General features: G+C 38.0%; 1 protein-coding gene across 3 annotated transcripts in view; it reads right to left on the bottom strand.

Moving 5' to 3' along the window:
- Nucleotides 1-4,262: 4,262 nt before the first annotated feature.
- MCTP2 (multiple C2 and transmembrane domain containing 2) overlaps nt 4,263-24,579 on the bottom strand; it is a 264,097-nt gene continuing 243,780 nt past the window's right edge. For 2 of the 3 annotated variants that reach the window (XM_009210961.4, XM_031668311.1), the window contains 3 exons: nt 19,906-20,015; nt 13,611-13,708; nt 4,263-11,440 (listed from right to left, as the gene is read on the bottom strand). In XM_009210961.4, coding sequence (XP_009209225.2) covers nt 11,372-11,440; nt 13,611-13,708; nt 19,906-20,015 — 277 coding nt within the window. In that variant the 3' untranslated portion in view covers nt 4,263-11,371. The remainder of the gene's footprint in view (nt 11,441-13,610; nt 13,709-19,905; nt 20,016-24,579) is intronic. The other variant, XR_002523209.2, reaches the window with a different exon arrangement.

Here is a 24,579-nt window from a genome sequence, read left to right on the forward strand (position 1 = left end):
TGGCTGAAGTTGCAAATATTTTCTCTCATTCAACACATTGTCTCTTCAGTCTGTTATTGTTTTCTTTGTTGTAAAAAAGTTTTTTGGTTTAATGTAATCTCATTTGTCTATTTTGTTTTTGTTGCCTGTGCTTTTGAGGCTTTAGTCACAAAATATTTGCCTTAACCAATGTCCTAAAGTGTTTTTACTACGTTTTCTTCTAGCAGTTTTACAGTTTCAGGTCTTACACTTAAGTCTTTCATTCATATTGATTTTTGTATATATGTTGAGAGATAGGGGTCTAGTTTTATTATTTTACATATAGATATCCAATTTTCCCAGCACCATTTATTGGAAAAGTTGTCCACTCCCTAATGTATGTTCTTGGAGCCTTTAAAAAAAACAAAAAAATCAGTTGGCTGTGAATGCCTGGATTTACTTCTGGGTTTTCTATTCTACTACATTGGTCTATCTGTCTGTTATGATAGCAACACCATGCTGTTATAGTTACTTTAGTCTCGTAATACATTTTGAAGTTCAGGTAGAGTCATGCTTTCATCTTTGTTCTGTTTGCTCAGGATTGTTTTTATTGTTTGTGGTTCCATATAAATACTAGGGTTGTTTTTTCTATCTCTGTAAAAAATGATTTTAGTACTTTGATAGGGGTTGCATTCAATCTGTAGTTTGCTTTGGGCAGAATGGTCATTTTAATGATATTAACTTTTTGAATTTGTTGAGCATAGGGTGTCTTTCTATTTGTTTATGTACGCTTCAATTTCTTTTATCAGTGTTTTAGAGTTTCCTTATAGAAGTCTTTCAACTCTTGGATTACATTTATTCTAGATTTTTTGGGGGTAGCTATTGCAAATGGATTGCCTTCTTAATTTCTTTAGCAGGCAGTTCATTCTTGGTTTGTAGAAATGCTACTAATTTTTGTATGTTGATTTTGCATCCTGCAACTTTACTGAATTTATTTATCATATCTAAGAGTTTTTTGGTAGAGTCTTTAAGGTTTCCTTGATATAAAATCAAATCATCAGCAAAGAGGGATAATTTGACTTTTCTTTTCCAATTTGGATGATTTTTATTTGTTTCTCTTGCCAGATTTCTCTGGCAAGAATTTCTAGAATTATGTTAAATAGAAGTGCTGAAAGTGGTATCCTTGTCTTGTTCCAGTTCCTATGGAGAAGGTTTTCAACTTTTTCCCATTCATTATAACATTAGCAGTGGGTGTATCATATATGGCCTTTCTTATGTTCAGACATGATCCTTAAATGCCTAATTCATTGAGAGTTTTTATCAAATGTTGCAAAATCTCAACATTCAACAAGGAATGTTGTATGTTATCAAATGCTTTTTCTGCATCTAATGAGATAATAATATGGTTTCTGTCCTTCAATCTGTTGATGTATCACATGTATTGATTCGCTGATGTTGAACCATTCATACTTCCCTCAGATAAATTCTGCTTGATCATGGTGTATTATCTTTCTGCTATGCTGTTGGGTTTGGTTTGGTCATATTTTGTTGAAGATTTTTGCATCTATGTTCTTCATAGATATTGGTCTGCAGTTTTGTACCAGGTTAATACTGACCGCATAGAATGAGTTGGGGAGAATTTGCTCCTCTTCAATTTTTTTTGGAATAGCTTCAGGAGAATTAGTATTAGCCCTTCTTTGAAAATTTGGCAGAATTTGGCAGAATTTGGCAGTGAGGTAAGGCAGACCTGGAATTTGTTGGGAAATTTTGTATTACTGAGTCAATTTCGTTAATCCTTTTGGTTTATTTGGGTTGTCTATTTCTTCTGGATTGAATCTTGGAAGGTCATGTGTCCCGAAATTTTTAAATGTTCTCTAGGCTTTTTAGATTGTTAATGTATAGTTGTTCATAATAGTCTCTGATGATTTTTATTTCTGTGGTATCAGTTATAATGTCTCCATTTTCATTTCTGATTTATTTGGGTCTTTTTTTCTTGGTCGGTCTAGCTAGTGGTTAATTTTGTTTATCTTTTCAAAAACCGAACTTATGGTTTTCTAGTCCTTTGTATTTTTTTGGTCTCAATTTCATTTATTTCTGCTCTAATCTTTACAAATTTTTTTCCTTCTATTAATTTTGGGTTTAGTTTGTTATTACTTTTCTAGTTCTTTGATGGGTATTATTAGACCATTTATTTGGAATCTTTCTTCTTGTTTTTATGTAGGTGATTATTGCTATAAGCGTTCTTCTTAGCAATGCTTTTGCTGTATCCCATAGATTTTGGTATGTTGTGTTTCAATTTTCCTTTATTTCTATTTTTTTCCTTAATTTCTTCCTTAACCAAGTGGTCATTCAAGAGCATGTTTTTAAAGTATTATGTATTTGTAGTTACCTAAGTTTTTCCTGTTATTGATTTCTAGTTTTATTTTGTTGTGGTCTGAAAAGATACTTGATATACTTATGAGTTTTAAAAATGTGTGAGATTTGTTTTTTTTGTGTGTCCCAATCTATGATCTATTCTGAAAGAATGTTCCAGGTGCTTATGAGAAGAATGTGTATTCTGTGGCTGTTGTGTAAAACGTCCTGTAAACGTCTGTTAGGTATATTTGTTCAAATGTGCATTTTAAATTCACCATTTCTTTGTTAGTTTCCTGTCTAGTGCTGTAAGTGGGGTATTAAAATCCTGAACTACTTTTCTATTGAAGTGTATCTTTCCCTTTAGATCTAATAATATTTACTTTATATATCTTGGTGCTCTGGTGTTGTGTACATATAATTATTTAGAATTGTTATTTTCTTTTGCTGAATTGATTCCTTGATCATTATATAATCACTGTTGTCTCCTTTAATACATTTGTATTAAAGTCTTTTTTACATAATGTAAGTATAGGCAATCCTTTTGGTTTGCATGGCATGTCTTTTTCTATCCCTTTACTTTCAGTCTGTATGTGTCTTAACAGTTGAGATAGATTTCTTATAGCAGCGTCTTTTAAAAAATACATTCTGCCAGTTTATATCCTTTAAGTGTAAAGTTTAATCTATTTACATTCAAATATATTACTGATATGTGAGGGCTTATTCCTGTTATTTATTAATTGATTACTGATTGTTTGGTATATCATTTGTTCCTTTTTTTCTCCCTTAATGTTTATTATTGTCTGTAGTGGTAATATTTGTGTCCTTTCTCTTCTTTATTTTTGTGTTTGTGCTAGCATTTAGTTCTGTACTTTCATATGTTTTCATGATTGTAGATGGCATCTCTTTCTTCCCAGGGAGGACTCCCTTCAGCATTTCTTGCCAGGCCATTCTAGGGTGATGATTTCTCTCACCTTTTGCTTAGTTTGGAAAGATTATTAGCACTTCATTTATGAAGGGTAACTTTACTGGGTATAGTATCATTGGCTTGCAGGGTTTCTTTTTTTTTTTCCCCCCAGCACTTTGAATAGATCATCTCATTCTCTCCTGGACTGTTAAATTTCTGAGGAAAAAACTCAATGTTAGTTTGATGAGGTTTACTTTATGAGTGACTTGATGCTTTTCTCTTGCTGTTTTTTTTTTTTTTTTTTTTTGAGACGGAGTTTCGCTCTTGTTGCCCAGGCTGGAGTGCAATGGCGCGATCTCAGCTCACTGCAACCTCCACCTCCCAGGTTCAAGCAATTCTCCTGCCTCAGCCTCCCAAGTAGCTGGGACTCTTGCTGTTTCTAAGAATACTCTCTTGATCTTTGACTTACTACAATTTGATTATAATGTGCTGAGGAGAAGACTTTTTTGCATTGTGTTTGGGAATCTCTAAGCATTCTGTATCTGGATGTTTAAATCTCTTCCTAGACTTAGGATGTTTTCAGCTATTATTTCATTAAATAGGTTTTCTAACTTTTTAATTTTCTCTTTGTCTTGTGGAACACCAAAAAATTTGGTCCCTATAAGGTATCTCATATGTCATGTAGGCTTTGCTCAATTTTTTTTTGTCTGCCTGTGTTATTTTAAAAGATATGTCTTCAAGTTTTGAAATTCTTTCTTCTTGAGCTAGTCTATTGTTGAGCTATTGAAAGTATTTTGTATTTTACTTAATAAATCATTCAGTTCAATTTGTTTTGTGCTTTTTGAAATCTCTAGAAAATTTCTCATTCATATACTAATTTATTTTTCTGATTTATTTGTATTGTTTTTCTGTATTCTCTTTTATCTTACTGAGCTTCTTTAATATTGGTATTTTGAATTCTTTATCCAGGATTTCATAGATTTCTTTTTTTAGTTAATCTGTTGCTAGAGAATTATGTCCCTTTGGAAGTACTATCTTTGTGGTGTTTTTTTTTTTTTTTTTTTTTTTCCCATGTTTCTTATATCCTTACATTGATATCTGAACATCTGTCATGACAATCACTTCTTTCCACTTTTTAACTTGCCTTCCTAGGGGAGGACTTTTTCCTGAAGATGTGTGTGTGGTGTTTGTTGGGTATGGTACTTTGGCTTTGATTCTGGGTGCATGCCGTAGTGTAGCTTTCATGATTTCTTTGGCTCTAAATAGCTTCATTGAAGTCTGTGATTTTCCTCAGTGGCCTAGGTTGTGGTTATTAGGGAAGGCTGTGGTGAACTTTTGCTTGTGACAGGGACACCAGATGGGCCTGTCCTTGGGCCCCAGTGGTAGCAGCAGCATGCTAAGCATATCTGTCCTTGGGCCCTAGGACAGTGTATGCTGGCACTGTATTAGCAGACCCAAGCAAGCCAATTCTTGGGCCTCCAGGCAGCTTGTTTGGGTGATGGTAGTGGCAGTCATGGACTGGTGGTGAGTGTGTCCTCGGGCACTTGGGCAGTTTGCATGGCATAGGTGATAGCAGTAGTAGTGGTGGGACTAACCTCTGAGTCCCGAGAGCTCCACAGTGGTGGTGGCAGTGGTTGTGACCGGCTGGGCAGGCCAGTCCCCAGACTCACAGGTGACACGTGTGTGTGTGTGTTGGGGGGGTGCCCATTGTGATGGTAGTGGCAGGTTGGGTGGCCCCAACTTCAGGGCCCTTGTTGGAGTGCTCAGGTGCCAATATTTGTGGACTGGCCTGGGTACTCCCCAGGCCTCCGGATGCCAGGATTGGGTACTAAGGGGTGGGGGTCAGAGCCAGGCCCAGTGGACTCATCCTCACATCCTTCAGTAGTGCTTGCAGATACTGACTATGGAAGGCAGGGGTAGTGTGACCCCAGGCCCCAGAATGTTCATGTTGGTGTGGCAGCAGCCATACTGCACTCCTGGTATGGGGGAGAATAGAGTCAGTTTCAATGGCAGCGGTGGTACGCAAGTGACTGGGAAGTGTACATTTCACTTGCCCTTTGGCCCCAGTTGAGGCAACCTACTGCTGTGGCTGTCACTTGGTGGATCTGTTGTCCTTAGGGTGATTAAAAATGCACAGCAGCTTCACAGTTGGGAGCAGTGTGGTAGCTGCCAACGGCTCACACTTCAGCCCTAAAGGTAGCGGGCAGCTGGAGTTGTGGCTGCAGGTGGAGCATGTCATTAAGGTTCCAGGGATATGAAGATGCAGGGGCTGTTGGGCCCAGGGCAGAATGCAGTCTGGTGAGGGCTGAGATATCAAAGCGACAACTTGCTGTAGCTGCTTAGGACTTGTGGGTGTGTGGGAACATGTGTGCTCCCTCTCTGGGGCAATGTCATCACATGGTCTTCGGGTAGCTCCCTATGTCAGTCTTGGGGCTCACAATACTCAAGGGGAATTCCTATGGCTGGAATGTGGGAGTCTGTAGTGGAAATGTTGATCACTAGGAGTCACCCACTTACTCTTTTCTCATCCGGAGAGCCTTTCCTGGCTCCTAGCCTATCGTACCTGAACAGACTGTATTGCTCTCTTCCCCTTCCTTGCTTCAGGTATTTCCTGTCACTCTCTGTAGAATTCCAGTGTTCTTTCTTATATGATATATGTGAACTGTGATTATCCACTCATTTTTTTTGGTTCTTCGTCGTGGAAGAGAATACAAGATGTCTGGTCAGGCATCTGGAAGCCTCACTGATGTTTTCAGTGTAAAGACTTTCATATATCTTTCACAATTTTGTATCTGTCTTCATAAGGGATTTTGTTAAGTAGTTTTCCACTCTCTGTAGGACTTGGTTTTGAAGGAGAGTTATGTTGGCCTCATAAAATGCTTAAGAAAGTGTTTTCTTTTTTCTTTTGTTATTGTCTAGAGGAGCTTGTATAAGAGTGACAGGTTTTTGTTTTTTTTTCCTCTGTAAGTATTTGGAGAAATTTCAATTTTTAGAATTATTTTGAATGAGCGATTATATCTAAAACACTTAGAAAGTAACTGGCATTTGATAAATGCTATAAAATATTAGTATTCTTGTGTGCTTGAATATCCATTTTCCTGTGTAAATCATTACATTAAAATGCTAGGACAGAACAGCTGTGGGCTTTACACAAGGGTAACATACTTGAAGCCATTCCTTTAGAAGTTATCCTTCGGGATTTCAGTATTTATTCAATTATCAATTACCACTCAGTGCATTTTCAGAAGATTTTTATTTTAGTTTTTCAACTGTTCTGCTGCCATAAGATTCCTAATACATAAATGAGAGGCAGGTTTTGATAGAACATAGGTTTTTTTTTAAAGTTCAGGGATACCTGTGCAGGTTTGTTACATAGGTAAACTGTGTCAGAGGGGTTTGTTGTACAGATTATTTCATCACCCATGTATTAAGCCTCATACTCGTTATTTTTCCTGATCCTCTTCCTCCTTTCACCCTTCACCCTCCAATAGCCCCAAGTGTATTTTGTTCCCTTCTATGTATCCATGTGTCCTCATCATTTAGCTCCTACTTATAAATGAGAACATGTGGTATTTGGTTTTCTGTTGCTGCATTAGTTTGCTAAGGATAACGGCCTCCAGCTGTATCCATGTTCCTGCAAATGACATGATCTCATTCTTTTTTATGGCTGCATAGTATTCCATGGTATACATCTACCACATTTTCTTTATCCATTCTATCAATGATGGGCATTTAGATTGATCCAGTGTCTTTGCTATTGTAAATAGTGTTGCAGTGAACATGTGTGTGCATGTGTTTTTACAGTAGAACAATTTATATTCCTTTGCGTATATACCCAGTTATGGGATTGCTGGGTCAAACAGTATTTCTCTCTTTAGGTTTTTGAGGAAACACCCACCCTGTCTTCCACAGTGGTTGAGCTAATTTACACTCCAACCAACAATGTGTAAGTGCAGAACATAGTTTTAAATAATGAATATGGCTAACTCCATCTCATGTCCATGAAGAATTTTTTTGCACCTATTAGATTTACACTGAGGTCATGACACATCTGTTTTCTTACTAAAATAATCCCAAATATCTCCTTTCATTCCAAATTCCAGCCCTCTCTCTCCTTTCTCCTCCACAGTGGAATTTTTCAAGGGTTACCTCCATTCAGAGACCCCATATTTTCACATCCACTCACTTCTCAACCCAAACATGGTTTCCATTTCTACCATTCCACTGAAATGACATGTTGCCAGGGTGCTTCCAAACTGTCACATCATTAAGGTCATGATTCTGTACTTATGTGATCTCTGCAGCATTTGATGTTATTGACCACATCAGCTTTCTTGAAGTATGCTCTGCCATTGAATTCTAGGGTGGTCCATGCTTACTGTTTTTCTCCTCTGTATTTACCCCTGTTTCTATTTACACTCTTAACTGACTTGCCTTTATATATATGACATCGACTGTTGAGTTCTTCAAGGTTTAATTTCTTGAAGCATTTAGTTTCAATCACTTTGATATGCAGTGTTTGCCCTTAACTTGTGTACATACCAGTACAGTGTGTTACTTCTCTGAGAACTAAATCCATATATTCCATTATCTTGCTGACATTCCCATTTGGATGCTTTCCAGGCACCTGAGATTCAGCGCTAAAACTGGACTCCTGTGGCCCTCTCACAGCAGTTCTTACAGTTCTCTCCCTTAGTGAAAGGTAACACCATCTTCCTAGACCTGGAGACAGGGTGACTGACAGCCATCCTTGACTCTACTCTCCCTCATCCCATAGTCCAGCAATTGTTAAGTCCTGCTCACTTTATCTCTTCACCGTCTCTCAATTCTACTTATTTTTTTTTCCAGTGCCACTATTTGAAAGTCTGGGGTGTTATTCATTTATCAGGAGTACTACAAAAGACTAATATTAATAACTCTTCTCTAAACTTTGAAAATTGCTAGGCTATGCATTGCAGCCAGAATATTTTTCAAACTTAAATCTGAGCATGGCATGCTGTTTCTCGAAAGTATCTGTTTAATGTCTGGCTCTACCAAGGGGATGCAGTCTGTTTCGTTCCAGAAAATTATCAGCATTCAATATAGACTTGTTAAATGATAATTTACAAGAAAAAAGAATCAAAAGACTGTTTTACCACCTGGAAATAAACATTATATTTTCCTCTGATATGTAGGTAAGAACTTCAAATATAAGACATAATTTAAAAGGTTATAATTGACATAGCCAGGGATTATAAATAATATCACACAAAATAAGCTCTTAATGCAAGAAATTAATCTCCAGGATAGATCATACTAATCTGTCCAACCCAGTCCTCTGTTCTGAAAGCAGCACATGAAAAGGCAGAGAAAGAAAAATAATCTCTGTGATCTGGCCTGTTAAACAAGTACTTATTTCCTGAGTAACTATTAGGTGCTAGCTATAATGGGCTATTCAGTGGAGGACAGTGGTCAAAGCCTCTTATGATGTACGGCAGATGCCAGAAAGATATGAAAGATGTGAAGGTACAAAAAAGGAAGTTGGAGTCACATCCAGCCACAGGACCAAGCCTCTTTGGGGCAGGAGACTTGGAAGTGTTGAAGGAGAGTAGAATCTATTCAGAAAGAAATTGGGGGGAGGTCCTTCCAGTCTGAATGAAGATTAACTAGGCATAATGTAACTGGCATCATGGCCGTGACATCTGAGAGGTTATGAAGGCCTCCACTTGGGTAGTGGCAATCAGAACAGAAGTGGTCAACGCATTGACACTGGACCTACTAGGCTTTCTGAGTTGGGACACGAGAACAACAGCACGAGGAGCAAAAAAGAGGATGACCGAGAAATTCCGAGCCCAGAAAATGCCAGTCCCAGTAAGGCAAACAAAGAAGCTGGAAGGAGATTATGAGGGTCGGGGTTCTGAAGACAGGGAGAGACAGATGATGTTTAGTTTCTGACCTGCTGAGGTGTAGATGCCTATTAGATCGAGAGACAGGACTAGAAATGGGAGGATAAAGTTTGAGAAGAGAACCAGGAAAACTTGGCAAGACTTCAGCATCCCTACTTAATTATCTTACTGTGAATCTATAATCCATACATTTTATTGAAAGCATTCTGGAATCTTTCCTAAAAGTTTTTGACAATTTGTATAAATCTTAACATGTCACTTACAACTAACATTCCTTTTTAACATCCAGTGTCTACTTAATTAACTAACAATTGTTTTCTATATACAGTTTATTCAAGGTTGATTCGGTCCTGCTCTTACATCCCAGCTGGGGTTTGGGTCCTAAACTTAACACTGAGAATTTCAGTCGGGCTACAGAGGAAAGAAGTCTAACTAATGATGCCTTCTTGTCGGGCAAATAATTTCATTTTGAAATTCTATAGCAAAAGAACAACAATAAAGTATTGGTTCCACTTTTAAATAAATAAGGGGTTATTTTGCTGCTGAAAGTTTTCATTCAAATGACTGATCAGATCTCACATGTCTGTTTAAAAATGTCTGACTTAGGTCGTTACCAAATGACAGACAGTGATAAACTAGATGATAGTTAGAAGCAAGACAATGAGGCATTGTTTACACAGAAGATTGAGTAACTGGTTTGACAAAAGAGGTTCTTGGGTATCTATTGTATGTACAACTACGAGATTTACTGGAGCTTTTATAATTTCTGCAAGGCTCTTTTCCAGCCAGCTTCATTAACTTGAAGTAAATCAAATCATGCAGAAATCTGGCTCAGCCAGAAAGCAACCCAGTGAGATACAACATGAAGAAAAACAGACACTGGATGATAAGATTTAGAATCTTTGGCATTTTTCGTAAACATTTTGTTTGAAGATTATTAAATTACAACCCAGAGACAAAAAAAATAAAATAAAATAAAATAGGGAACTCACTATTAAATGAGATCTTTTCACCTTAACTTTTCTTTATAATACATACATATATAAAAACTGCACAAAGTACGTGTCAACAAAATACAGTCTTTAAAACTTAAATATCATTTAAACAGAGTTAATTGCATACATTTTATATATGCACAAAGTCAGGATTTTTACATGGCAGGGAAATACTGTGGAATGATGAGGTCTGCAGAAACAGATGCTGTTAAGGAGGACTCTGGGGTGGTATTTTCTAGAAATGGGGTTCTGAAATAAATTTTTATTGTTTGTAGCTTATTTTACTTCTAAGAGGAACAAAAGATACATTTGGGCAGCTGAAGTATTTCTACTTTCTGCTTAAAACATTCAGGCAAATGAAATGATTATAATAATTAGGTAAGCAGCCTTATTAGTCTCTTGGTCTTCAGTTCCTTCTCTTTCTAAATACCTAGAGAATTCATTCATTCATTTCTCCCCTACCCCCACCTGCCTTTCTGAAATTGTATGTTGACATTTTATAATATTTTGAAAATATGCAAAAAGTAAAGTCAGGAGAAGTGGTAGCAGAAAGCAACCAAATACTTTCATGGAAGCCTCATTTTTCAAGTGAGTGATCTCTAGGGACCTTCCTGGGGCATCCATGGCCAGCAATGGACCACGCTGCAGGTTGACCATCCAGCACCGAGAGGTTTCCCAAGAATTCACATACATATCCTTAATAATCATGGCTGAAAGATCTCTAAAGGTTCAAACTAATTCTGGTAATTATTAAAAATGTCTTTCAATAATATAACGTATTTGGACAGACGATGGCTACCGAAGACTTGTTAATTCGGAGAAGAGACTTACGCCCATGAACAATAATCTGAAAGGAGTGTGGGGATGGGGAGTGGAAACAACTGAATCTTAATGAGAGTCTGTTGGAGGTGTGAAAACAAGTTCAAAGTCACTCTTGAATCCAAGTGGGCTCCTGGCTGTTCTCAAGGAAGGTGGTGTTCAGACCCATGGCTGCAGCCTTGTTGTCTCCTATTTCAGAATGGATGTTAGTCTTTCCCAGTCTCAGAATTGTTGCTTTTTGCTGGGCTGACCTTCTATGCAACTAGGACACCCATGCATGGGGGTGTGTGCACATGCATGTATGTCTGTGCACGTGAAGGAGGAGGAAGAATACAGAGGGTGCCACAGGGCATGCATTTCAGAAGGACACCTTGGGTACCACTGAAACAGCCATAATGTTGGTCTAATCAACCAAACACAATATTGGGTGCTGCTGTCCAAAGTCAGTGTGTGCCCTAGAGAGCGCTGCGCTTCTTCCGCAGGGGGCTGTGGCCGCTGCAGAGTTTCAACTCCGCGTACTGCACCTGTGAAAACAAACAGCCCTGATGCTGGCGGTTAGGTAACCCTAGCTCACCACAGTGTGTGCTAATGGCTCCCCAAGGACAACCTAAGGCAAAGGAAGGAAGGTTCAAAGGTAATGAATCATTTTCTAAACACAGGAACATGGAGGGATTAATTGCAGGAAGGATTTGAGAAGTCATGCATCATTTCTTGAAACCAAAATATTAAAAGCAGATTTTTCTAATGAGATGCGTGGGTTTCTACCTTCTCTGGGCACTGCAAGATGATGTTCGTTTTGTGTGTGCCAGTTTTCAACCATAAGTAAGCTTAATAACTGCCTCTTGGGAATGTTTATCTTAGTATATGATACAGCAACTTAGGATTATTCATTTAAAAATATCTAAAATCTTGGGGAACACGTCTCAGAAAATTATATACATTTACTTTGCCTGAGAGGAAAAAATGCTGAAATTGATACCCCAAGACTTTTATATAGATTTCTCTTAGAAATTAATTTCATTTGCAATGTAATGGCTAAAACATCTGTGATAAATATGAGTACTCAGGAGTCCCCAGTGGCAAACTGTCACTGTGTTATTAGAAAGCGCCCTTGGCGAAACAGGGAGGATCTTACTCGCATACTGTATATCTTCCTGGAATGCTCTTTTGTCGCATCTCTCTGTGTTCATGCCAACTGCAACTGGAATGGCCACTTTGAGGGCTAGTGCCTGGACTGTGCACAGAGAATCCTTGGGGGCTCGATGGAAATTTCTATTCTTCAAGGATACAGCATGAACTCACACTGCGACCCAAGTGATGGTACGCTGCAAACGTATTGCTTTAGTGTATGGGCTTTGATAGGCTGCTGGTGGAATGGCTTTATTTAAAATATTGTATTACAGACCACATGTGCTCCCTATTTTTAGCATTTGTGCCAAATTCCCCAAGGACATTATGCCTGATCACAGAAGTCAGGCTGTACCTTGTCAGAGGCAGATAAATGAAGAAAACACCCCATTCCTTATGGTGTTTTGCGAAAGTGCCCTCAGGGAGCAGAGGATGACATACCTGTCAATCTTCAATGCAAAACAAACAGGGGCCCAGTTATTACTTTTTAATTAAGTAATACAAATGTTAAAGAGTAAATTCATCTTTATAGAATGTGTTTTCACAGCTAATTATAAAATGAAGTTTAAAGAAAGATAGCATCACAAAGTCCATTTTAATTTCTAGAACTGGGAATGAAGGGGGAAGAAACTCTAAGGCCTATCCACCCCAGATCTTTGCAATCCCCCCTTAGCTGCCAGGGAACAAATTATGCTACAGTGACTCAAATATGAAAATCGATATTTGATTTGGGATTCTCTAAGATATTAAAGGATTGTGTCTTTGATCATCTTGATGATATTTCACGCCATGGTCTCCCCATCTACCTATTCAGTGATCTCTATTCTCCATTAGAGAAATTGCCGCCTGCCCTCCTTCTTCTGGATTTATAGCAGGCTGATCCACAGGGGCCAGGATCGAGCTACTCTACATGACTTTCTAGTATTGTTGCCTTCGTTAATCTCTGTGTATCCACAGAAACAGGACGCTGCTGGACTAAGTGACCATTATCTGTGAATAATACTTCTGATTGATCTCACATTATTTCACACTGTCTCTGCCTCTTTGTGTATTAGAGTAAATGGGGGCTGCACTCTCAGCATCCCTAAGTCTTCAGAGGGAAGGGGATAGAAGGGAGGCCTAGGAGATATATCAGGGCAAACGAGAATAAAAAGAATAATCCTCTTGTCCCCTGCTTCCCCTAAAATGCTTGCCACCCAGAAGAAGAAGAAGAAAATAAGCAAAACTCCCCGGCTTTGAATCTCATGCAATTCTACTCACTGAGCCCATTTTATCCTCTTTAGGGAGGCAAGCAATCGAAAGGGGACAAGCGTCAGTGCACAGTAGCCACACAGTGTGAGTTTCAGAGCATTCTTAAGTAGCTCTTTTTCAAAACAATTTCCCCCAATCACCTCATGCTTTGGACAAAGATTTTCCTGCCACTTCCCTGCAAGCCAGGCCTCTTTAAGGATTTTCTGGTTCCTTATCTCAATTACTCACACAAGTGAAGCCTTGTGCTCCTCTGGCTCCAGGGCTGGCCAGATTTCAGGTCGGGGCCACTGTTGGTGGTGACCATTCATTACGTACCTTTTGAACATCAGATGGCACCCTAGAGAGGAAGTCTAGTAGCTCGTTATTGTCAATGGAATAGGGATTTCGAAGCTTCTTAGTAAATTTATTTATGCCTGAAAAATAGAAACACAGGAGATCTCTTTATCAATCAATCGATCATCTATCTATCTAGCATCTATCTTCAAAAACTTGCCTGACTGGGGGGAGAGGGGATATTCACAAGTAAAAATTAGTGTGAAAACAATTACCAGACCTCAAGTCATGCACATGTTGCTGTCATGTGGAATCATTCACAAATGCCTTTTCCTGAAGGCAGGAAGCAGGGGCTGGTGAAGAGGGGCTCTGCCTTCTTCAGCTGTGAAAATCCCATTACAATCCCAGCAGCAGGGCGACAGAAACACACGCTCAAACTGGGGAGCACGTTGGCTCTTTTGGAATACGCTGATTAACAGCCTCCTCTGCTATGAAAACAAATGTCCCAGATGGGAAAAGGCCTTCATTAGCCCAAACAAGTCCCTGCTTGGAGGCTCTGGACCAAACATAGCAGTGGGAGGCAGAGGGCGGGAGATGTTTTTTTGTTGTTACAGAGAAAACTGCAGTCATCCGTCTTTCCCCACCTCCAACTCATTTTCACAGGTTTCTCTCCTCTCACAGCAGAACAGAACCTGACATGTTGATTGTACTTTGATGCTGCAGGAAACTGTGAAAAGTTATTATTGGAAAATTATCTTACTATGGTTGCTAACTTAATTTATGGATCACAACGTCGGCGCGTGGGTCTGTCTGGGCAATGGAGAACATGCTAATTTAGGACAAGGACAATGATAATTAGAAACGGGTTCAACGTTTAAGACGTCGACATCCTATAGACTGTCCCTCTGTGGTGGTGGCACCTTGGGCTCCCCCGCATATCCAGGACACGCTCTGCCCCTGGCTAACTCTTTAGAGGGGAGTTCCTCTCAACCACGTTTTGTCTTCTACTCTGCTCTTTGGAGCTGCTTTGACTATATCCGGAGCTCATAAGCTGTAGTCTTTTCACCAAATGTCAACCTGCTTTTCATGTTGAGTTTTAGAAGCAGAAAGACTAGGTGGCCTTCTGAAGTTTTGCCACAGGGTGCTTGTTTAACAAGGATCATATCTGAAGGGCTGTCAGTCCCAATGATGCTGAATGAATTCTTAGCTTCGTTGTACTCTGAATGGCTCCTACTCAGAAGTCAAGGTAACATTTAACTGTTCAGTAGTCCCCAACACACAAAGGGTTTGATTTTTTTTGTTGTTGTTCATTAAATATTATTTTGCTTTCATCTGAGGACTAGGCTTCCTGCATGGCATTATACCTGACACAATGCCAATCTCCAGTCATTTCTTTGGAGGGTCAGATTTACATCTGCTTTGCAAATGGGAGCCAGCCATTGTGCCCAAGTAAATGGTGGCTTGGCGGTTGGGCTGGTGAAGATTCCTAGCAAACGATCCCCTTTCCCTCAAGTCAAAGCTGCACTCTGCCTTTTTTCCCTCTACCCCCACAGCAAGCTTCATGTTTCTAGCTAAAATTTCCCCCAGCGTTCCTTTACATTAAAATACTCTCACTGTGTTATTCTAAAGACATTTAATTGTAGCATGGGCTTTTTGGCAAAAGAAAACAGACAAGGCAAAATGATGAAGGGAGACAAAGACGTATTGAGAACAGATATATTTTCTATTGTTAATTATATATGGTGTGCGCATCTGGAGTCTTTACAATGAACAGCAAGGCAGGGATAATATCACAGCTGATCAAAACACTGCATTCTTAGTCACTAAGAAGATTATAAACCTGCACAGTAGCTCAAATGCACCAATAAGGGCAAAAGTATTCCACAATGCACTGAGACTATCTATGTTCAAAAAAAACCAGAATACAAATTATAGGGCACTCAGACTGCATGTTTTAAAGGCACACCTTATTTATGAAGGTGTCCAGGATCAAATGTTCCAATAATTCTGCCCTATTAACAACTGTGTGAGACTGACTGTCAACAGGAAATCATAGACTCCTTGGTTATTTTTTGTTTTAAGAGACGGGGTTTCGCCATGTTGATCAGGCTGGTCTTGAACCCCTGACCTCAGGTGATCCACCCACCTCAGCCTCCCAAAGTGCTGGGATTACAGGATGAGCCACCACACGCGGCCACCTTGGTCATTCTTTAAGGGACAAGAAAACAAAGGTTATGATGTAGGAATACCTGGGCCCCAGTTTTGGCTTCATCATGTATTAGCTGTGTAATTTTAGAAAAATCACCTTCCTGTACCTCACACTTCTTACATTAACATTTGAATAATAAAGACCTCCTTATAGAGTTTCTTGGGTAGATGGGAGAATCACGTTGGGCAGTACAGGCAAAATGATACTGTAATCTGAAATTCTACAACAATGCAGAGGGCTACCATCATTACTGTAGATGCAAACAAGCTAAGGAGACAAAGGAAGTGAGGATGGAAAAGAGCCTTTAATACTATTAAAGTCAGCTATGATGACGTAGACACATTTAGAAATTGTGGCTTCATCTATTGGCATGCTAAACATACCTTAGATTTTTTTTTAACCTAAATGGTACAGATGGAGAGTATATCTGTTGTAAAGTTACTTTTAGCAAAAAAAAAAGAAAAAAAAGAAAAAAAAGAAAAGAAAATAGAAAAAAAAACAAGTGGGATAAAATACTGAAGAAAAACATTTTGTTGGGAAAGATGCTATGTACTGGTCCCGGATCATAGATTGAATTGATCAGTGGGGTGGAATGAGCCCTACAGTTAAAAAAAAGTGTATCACTTGGAGAAAATCAGAAGAGATGAAAAATTGCATGGCTGCTTTGCACATTTGCCCACTTGAGAATAACCACTTGAAACACAATTATAACACCATTTTTCAGATAGTTACATGAGTGACCAGCAGGTAGCTCCAACTGTAATACATTGGTTGGGGTGAGGCAGGGGTTCCTTGCCTGTTCGTTTATCAAATTCTGAGTGTCTTCCATGTAGAGATATTGTGCTATGAAATGAAGATACAAACTTAAACAAGGAATAGGTCCTTCTTGCAAAAAACTAAAAATTTAGCTTAGAGAATTAATATCTACCTGAAAAAACAGAAGTGGTTTCAACTAGAACTGAAAAAGTATAATTAAAACCTCTACGAATAGAAGGAATATGGGAAATCTCTCAAAAGGAAACCCACGTGGGATCTAATCCTAAGAAATGCTCTGCCTTCTGGAAATACATACTTCATGTAAGTGACTAAAATGTAGTAGATAATGTTTGCTAAAGAAAACTTCAGATATCCTTAAAATCTACTTCTCACTTAATTTTCAAAAATCACACTCCTACACAAGCGAGGTCACGGGCCTAACAAAATGTCAGTGTCATCTATATAGAGCACAGGTATTAAACTTGCAGGCTCATTCATTCAGAAAAATATTTAAATACTCCTTAAAAGTCTATTACATAAATGTGGCTACACTAAGAATTATAGGGCTAAAGAGGAAATAAAATATCTCACTTATCAAAATAATTTTGGTGTGTCCAAAAATATTCCCCATAGCTAATATGAAATTAGACTGTTTTTATGTGCTTATGTGAAATGATTCTAATACTTATACAAAAATATGACTTGAGGATATAGAACATGGAAATCTAGCATATACAGTTAAATTTTTTCAAAAAATTCAAAACATAGAACAAAACATTTAAGGATATTCACCATTTTAGCACTCAATAAAAAACGAATAAGTAACTTAGAATAAGAAAGTCTTCTGATCCTTAAAGTTAGAAAAACCACTAAAACTTTAAGACATATACATTTATCTCCTTTGTGAGAAAAAAATTGCTTCAAATGATGCAGTCATGTAAGAAATCTGCAAAACAATGTCCTGGCCTATGCTAGCTAGGAACTAATTTGTCTTAGGATAAGTCCTAACAGAATTTCAGAATATATTCTAGGATGGCATAGCAGTTTTTACATAATGAGAAGAGGCAATAGATCACGTGGTAATTGTCAAGGCTTGTGACTACATTCACTATGGTAAGCTCATCAATAAACTATGAGCTCCTGTTTAAAATGTAAAACTGAAGAACCAGACATAAAGTACAAAGCTCAGAGGGTTACTATCGGCCCAAGAGAGCATAGTAAACTCCATACCATTTAATAACTTTATCCATAAAATGAAAAATAGAGCAATATTTCACTAAGTAGATGCAGAAAGTTGTTGGAAAGCTGCCAAGATCTTGGAGGATAAGATCAGAAGTCAAAGTGATTTGGGTATAGAGAAAGAGGGACTGGAATCTCAAAACTGATGATCAAATGAGAAAATACAGTATTCGGTTTTGTTTGTCTGTCTGTTTGTTTGTTTTTGGAGATAGAGGCTTACTCTGTTGCCCAGGCTGGAGTGCAGTGGCTTGATCTCAGTTCCCTGCAACCTCCGCCTCCCAGGTTTAAGCGATTCTCATGCCTCAGCCTCCCACGTAGGTAACTGGGATTACAGGTGCCTGCCATCACCCTGTCTTATGAAACAAGGTTTCACCATATTTCATAAGCTAGGCTGGTCTCAAACTCCTGACCTCAGGTGAACCGCCCGCTTCTGCCTCCCAAAGTGCTGGGATTACGGGCGTGAGCCACTGTATCCAGCCAGTATTAGTCTTCTTTGTGGAAGGAAAGATGCATAGAAACAGAACAAGCAAGCACCAGGATGATGAGGAAATCAAGAAGAAGCAGTGTTCAACAGCTGACCATGGCACTCAATTTACATGAACTTAAAAGTGAACAAACCACTAGCCAAATGATTGCAATTTTTAATCACATTCTGGTTAGGGTCAGACAACAATCTTAAGATCTATGTTCTAAATGTTATCAGTAAATAAGACAGTAGTACTCATGAAAACATAATTGAAAAATAAGATACCCAGTTGATGTGAATAACATTCAGTATATAAATTATTCAGGAAAATACTTTTTTAAATTTTTTTGCAGAATATGACTTCTTAATCGGTGGCCCTGAGGAGCTCTATGTTCTTTCTTAAGGATCAATTTGCTATTATTGTTGCCAAGTAAACAAAAAATACCAACAAGAACTAAGCACAGATTAGACTTTCCTCCAAGAATCAGGATCATCAAGTATTAAAATAGATCCCTGAACAGTTTAGAGAATAATTGGATTATACTCTCTCAAAATCTCTTAATCATTCTACTTCTGTAACTGTATGAGCTATTCTATTTTTTGCATGACTTTTTTCCTATTGCCCAAGTCTGGCTTTTCTTGACAGTAGGATTCTACCTTTGTTGGGTGGTCTTTGAAAAAAATCTATATTTAATGGTTTTTAGAACAGTTGTAGCTTTCATCCAGCATTTGCAGGCTCTCAGCTTTTGCTTGAGAATGAATGCATCTCAACACAGTCTCTTCTCTTTGTGATTTCCCCAAACATCTTAACATCTGAAGATCCCTGGAAGTGATGACCATTGAGAACTCAGTGGCAGTCATAGCTAAGTCATGGAAAACCAGGATTGGCAGACCCTTTACGGAGAAGGGCTAACTGCTTCTCCAACATTTAAGTTATTGCAATTCCCTCTCCTTATATCAACTCAGAGCCCACCCAGGAACAGAAACAAATGTTCACCAAGCTGCTTGCATTTTGTCCAGTCACTAGTTTGAGTATTAAATCAAGTCATGACATTTATTTCCAGTTTGCCAGTTTTGTTTCTACTTTCTTTTTAAAGCAGCTAAACTTTATATAGGCACACCATTTCCCCTGGTAAATAATAACTTCCTCTCTGTTCAGGCACTGGTTAGGTATTCACAGAATGCCCCCTCCTCTCCCTCTCCCTGCTTCTGGATTTAAGAATGGGGTTAGGTGAATTTTTTCCTCCAAGAGAGATGAAGTGTCAGAAGCAACCTGGTAGTGGCCAGATCCACTTTTATATAATATAAAGGGCATGATGCAGGTGTTTGCTCGCTATTTGAACAGTGCTTCCTTAAAGTTACCCGAGTACAGCAATATATTATTCAAGAGGATTTATGATTAGGAAAGCCCAAAGGGAAATGGCATGTACAATCACATTTTTATTTGATTGCAATTATGCAAGAGGCCTATAAATATCTACGCTGATCATTCAAGCAACTGGCCTTTTCAGGGAAGTCCTGGTAGTTTTTGTTCCCTAAATGCTTTCCTTAATCTCATGTTTAATTGCCAACAAGAGCACATTTAAAGTTAATAGTCGTACTTTAAAAATGAGTAATTGGTTCTTACCTGGAATTGATTGCTAGCAAAAGGACCATGCCAAACTTACCCCAGATTAAAATGATGTACCGCAGTGGAATGAAATACAAAATGATGGTGGCTGCTGCCAGAATCAAACAGGCCAGAGAGGAAAGGAAGGGGACCGTCCAGTTAAATGTGCTGTAGACAAACCACAGAAATATGATTTCCTCTGATGTTCGATAACTGCCACTGAGTCAACTTGTCATGTTTATTTCATGTTCATAGTTATAGAAGTCTACTGGAAAAATTTTGTTATAAACCTCGAGATGAGAGTCTGCCAAAATGATTGGGTACCAGAAAGACATTCTTAAAGAGACAGTCACAAACCAATTGCCATTCAATTTGTCAGAATATTGGTGACTTTATCTCCCTGGAACCTTTAGTTCCTGAGAAGACCTTTGGCTCTCAAAAGTGATTAAAAACTGCAGTGTTACCAGGATGGCTCTGCATGGAGATCTTCAAAACTAAGGATTAGGTCGCTTCTAAGTCAACAACTGTCTCTTAATAAACACATGATTACTAGTAATTATGGTAACCTTTCCTTTACCAGAAAAGAGAGGATTTTTTTTTTTCTTTTTTTTCTGTCTTTTTTGAGACAGGATCTTGCTCTGTTATCCAGGCTGTAGTGCAATGATGCAGTCATAGCTCACTGCAGCCTCGACCTCCCAGCCTCAAATGATCCTCCTGCTTTAGACTCCTTAGTAGCTGGGACTACAGGCAAGAGACACCACAGTCAGCTAATTTTAATTTTGAAAATTTTTGTAGAGCTCTGGCCTCCCTATGTCACCCCAGGCTAGTCTCAAACTCCTGGGGTCAAGCAATCCTCCTGCCTTGACCTCCCAAAGTGCTGGGATTATAGGTGTGAGCCACTGTGCCCCATGGGGAGGATATTATCACATGCCATTGGTGCTTTTGTGTTTACTAATAACTTATATTTAGAATTTCCAGGCTTGTTTACATCAGAAATCTAACAGTGCCTTGAAATGGGAAGCATTTGACTATAAATTATCACACCACCATTGACAGATACTGTAGGTGATTACACTATGTATTATATTCACAGAGCTCCTGGCTCCTTTTGTTGTATCTATTGCCTGCTTTGACTGCCATGGAAATGGAGATCTAGAAGATGGGACATGGACCAGGATATATTGTAGATGTTCACGTGCATTCCTAGAGATCGAAAGCCCTACTGAGGTACCTAGAGTATTTCTTCTTAATGGTCTTCATCTTCACATACAGATTTAAGCGTAGAGCCTCTTTGCCTTGTGCTAGGAATACAGAATGGTAAAATGTTTTTTATGGGAGGTGGGTGAGAATGGAGGTGGATTTTAGAGGGAATAGCACAAAGTTATTAAGCATTTTCTATGTGCCAGGCATTGTGCTAACATTGTTCACGTATTTAGAGTGTAACGTTCTCAATAATTCTGCCCCATTTTATAGATAAGCAAATTAAGGCTGACAGAGATTGTCTAACTTGTCCAAATAATCACAATTCTATCAACAGTATTGGAGAACTACAGTAATCTCATCCTCTGGTTAAGACTGTGGCTGGGTATGGTGGCTCATGTCTGTAATCCCAGCACTATGGGAGGACGAAGTGGGCAGATAACTTGAGGTCAGGAGTTCAAGGCCAGCCTGTTCAACATGGTGAAATCTCATCTCTACTCAAATATAAAAATCAGCTGGGCGTGGTGGTGTGCCCTGTAATCTCAGCTACTTGAGAGGCTGAGGCAGGAGAATCACTTGAACCCGGGAAACGGAGGTTGCAGTGAACCGAGATTGCATCATTGCACTCCAGCCTGGGCAACAAAGCAAGACTCCCTCTCAAAAACAAACAAAAGACTGAATGTTATTGTTTTTAATCTTTGCCTATTATGATGTAAAATATTATATATATATATGTCTTTAATTTTTTAATTCTTTAAGTTATAAACAAATTTGAATACCATTTAGTATGCCTATTGGTCATTTTAACTTGTTTGTCTATGATTTCTAATCTTTTTGTTTTTTGGTCTGGGGCTATTATTTAGGAAAGTGCTTCAGAAAATTGATTTATGAGCAAAAACTAACTTGGGTTCAAGTTCAAGCTTTAGCTCAAGTTAAGTAACTCCCAGAAATTGAATCAGTCTGAACCATAATTTCGTCTGTAAAACTGGAATAATAATACCTATATCATAGATTGTGCTAGAATTACAAAGAACTTGCAGAATAGTTAGCTCAGTGTCTGGCACATTGTAAAAACTCAAAAAAAAAAAAAAAAAAGTTACTATTTGCTATTTGCTAGTTTTCTCCTGAGCTGTTTTGCTTAACTTTTTCCTCAGTGATTTCCAATATCAGTTTGGATAGTAGAAAACTCAGACATTTGTCATGTTTGTTATATATAACATTTTTTCAGTTTGCTGCTTTATTTTGTTTATAATTAATATAAAAATTATAAATTTTCACATGAACAAATCTATCAGTTTTTCCTTGTCAATGTCTAGATTTGGCCAGGCTTACCAAAGCCCTCCCCTGATCCAGTGATGTGACTCCACCAACTGATCAATCACTATGTTTCCCCCTTCTTTATTATGCGATCTTTGTTATTCTGAATTTCTACATTTGTATAGGTCCATTCCCGACTTCTCTACTCCAGAGTAGAACTTGTATCAGAACTTTTTGGAGGGCAATTTTACAATATGTGTTGAAATGCTATCTGAACTCCACAACGGATCCAGTTCAGCATGGCAAGAAATTTAACTTGCAGCTTTCCTTGCCCGAGGGCACAGGGGCAGTACATAAATGTCTTCTCCAGGCTGGTTGGTAGTATTTAAATAAACTCAGCAAAATAAATATTGAAAAATCTCGAAATGAAGAAAAAGTAATGAGATTTATACTCTGCAATACTATGCAGCTTAAAAAAAAGATGAGAATACACTAAAAACATTCACACTATCCCTACCCTGTGGGCTCAAAGCTACATACAGTAAAAAACTAAATTGTAGAAATAACGTACATCTATAAAATAAGAAAAGACTTTATATTTCATTGGTTGTATTTGATTATTTTTATCATTGATATATTTATAATAAAAGTAAGTAACAACTGTATCAGGTACAACAAATAACTAAAATAAATAAGGAAAAAGAAATTTGTCCCCTTTCCAACTTTTTTAAAGTGGAGATACAGTGGATGACAGATCCTGGACATAAATCCATAGCTAGCTGGCAACAAAACCCACTCTTTTTTTACCCCGGAAGATTACTTATTAACTTTGTAGCCTATAATGTAAAAACAATTCCTGTGCAACTTTTTGTTAGCTGTGTGGCCTTAAGTAATTTACTCCACCTCTCTGTACTTTTGTTTTCCCATCTGTAAAATGGGAATAATAACTGCATCTACTTTATAGAGCTGCTGAGGGAATTCCATAATTTTATACATATAAATTATTTATAAAAATATATGGCACATAGTCATTATTTAATAAGTGTTAGCTACCCTCATTTTTCTCATTGTTATTGCACAAAACACACAAATACAGAAAGAAAGTTTTTGATATCAGGTAGAGTTGTGAAAATAATAGCTACAAACATGAATAAAATTACTTTTTAAAAACGAATATACTTTATCATTCCTTTTCTAGCAATACTATTCCACTTTGAAGAGAAAGTAAAATACTAATCAATCAACAGAAAAAAAAAAGCCATTACTAGGTTGACATGAAAATAGAAATAGAGTATAAAAATAAAATAAATTGGAAGAACTCTTGGAGGGAACTAAGCTGCAATGTCAATTTTCACTCTAATATTTTCTGCCAAATATTGGGATTTTGAGCTTCTTTCTGTTGTCTGCATGGTACGATGGGAGGTTGGGGGCAGAAAAGGAAGCCTAGGAACTCCCCATGGGGAGATTTTAATATGAGACCATCGCATAAAGCTTACATATTCAGGGTAAGAATAAGGAAGGAGGGACATATTGTACCATACAAGAGTGGACATAAATCATGACCTTGGTGCTAAGTGGAGAGATTTATCATCTGAGTTGATGCTACCAGTGTTGTTTGAAAAGCCTCAAGCAAAAGAATTTAAGGAAGGACCTAGATTGGTAGGTCCTGGGATTGGCAGTATCCCAAGGTGACTTAAACAGTACTCCTCTCCAAGGAAATACATTATCAACTATGATGTTTGAGTACTCTCCACATGAAAGTCCAAGGAATATAAGTGTATACTTAAAAATCCAAACCACAAAAGGACACATGACACCATGAGTAAGAGCCAACAAAATCTGAAACATTTCAGATTTTGAAATCTAATCCAATATATTAAATCATGTTTAATATGTTAAAAATCATGTAAGAGACACTTGAAGATATAATCCAAAAGAAAATGAAAAAGAAGAAAAATTGATAAAGCAAATAGAATTTTGAAAAATGAAAACTACAATAATTGAAGTTAAAAACCCAATGAATGAATTGGACAGGATTTTAAACTGCAGAGAACTAATACAGTTCACGATTTTCCAAAGAAAGTATTTAGAATGCATCACAAAGAAGAAAAAGATGGCAGATATCAAAGAGATGTGGAACATAGATTAAGAAGGTTCCTGCACTGACTGGGAAGACATTAAAAGTGACAATATTGGACTGTGGCAAATAAAGCTGTTAACTCTAAGATGACAACTAAGAGAATAACAAGAGTGTTTTAATTCCTAGCAAGTGGAG

This window comes from Papio anubis, chromosome 7 (genome assembly GCF_008728515.1).
Source record: "Papio anubis isolate 15944 chromosome 7, Panubis1.0, whole genome shotgun sequence".
Lineage (NCBI taxonomy): Eukaryota > Metazoa > Chordata > Mammalia > Primates > Cercopithecidae > Papio > Papio anubis.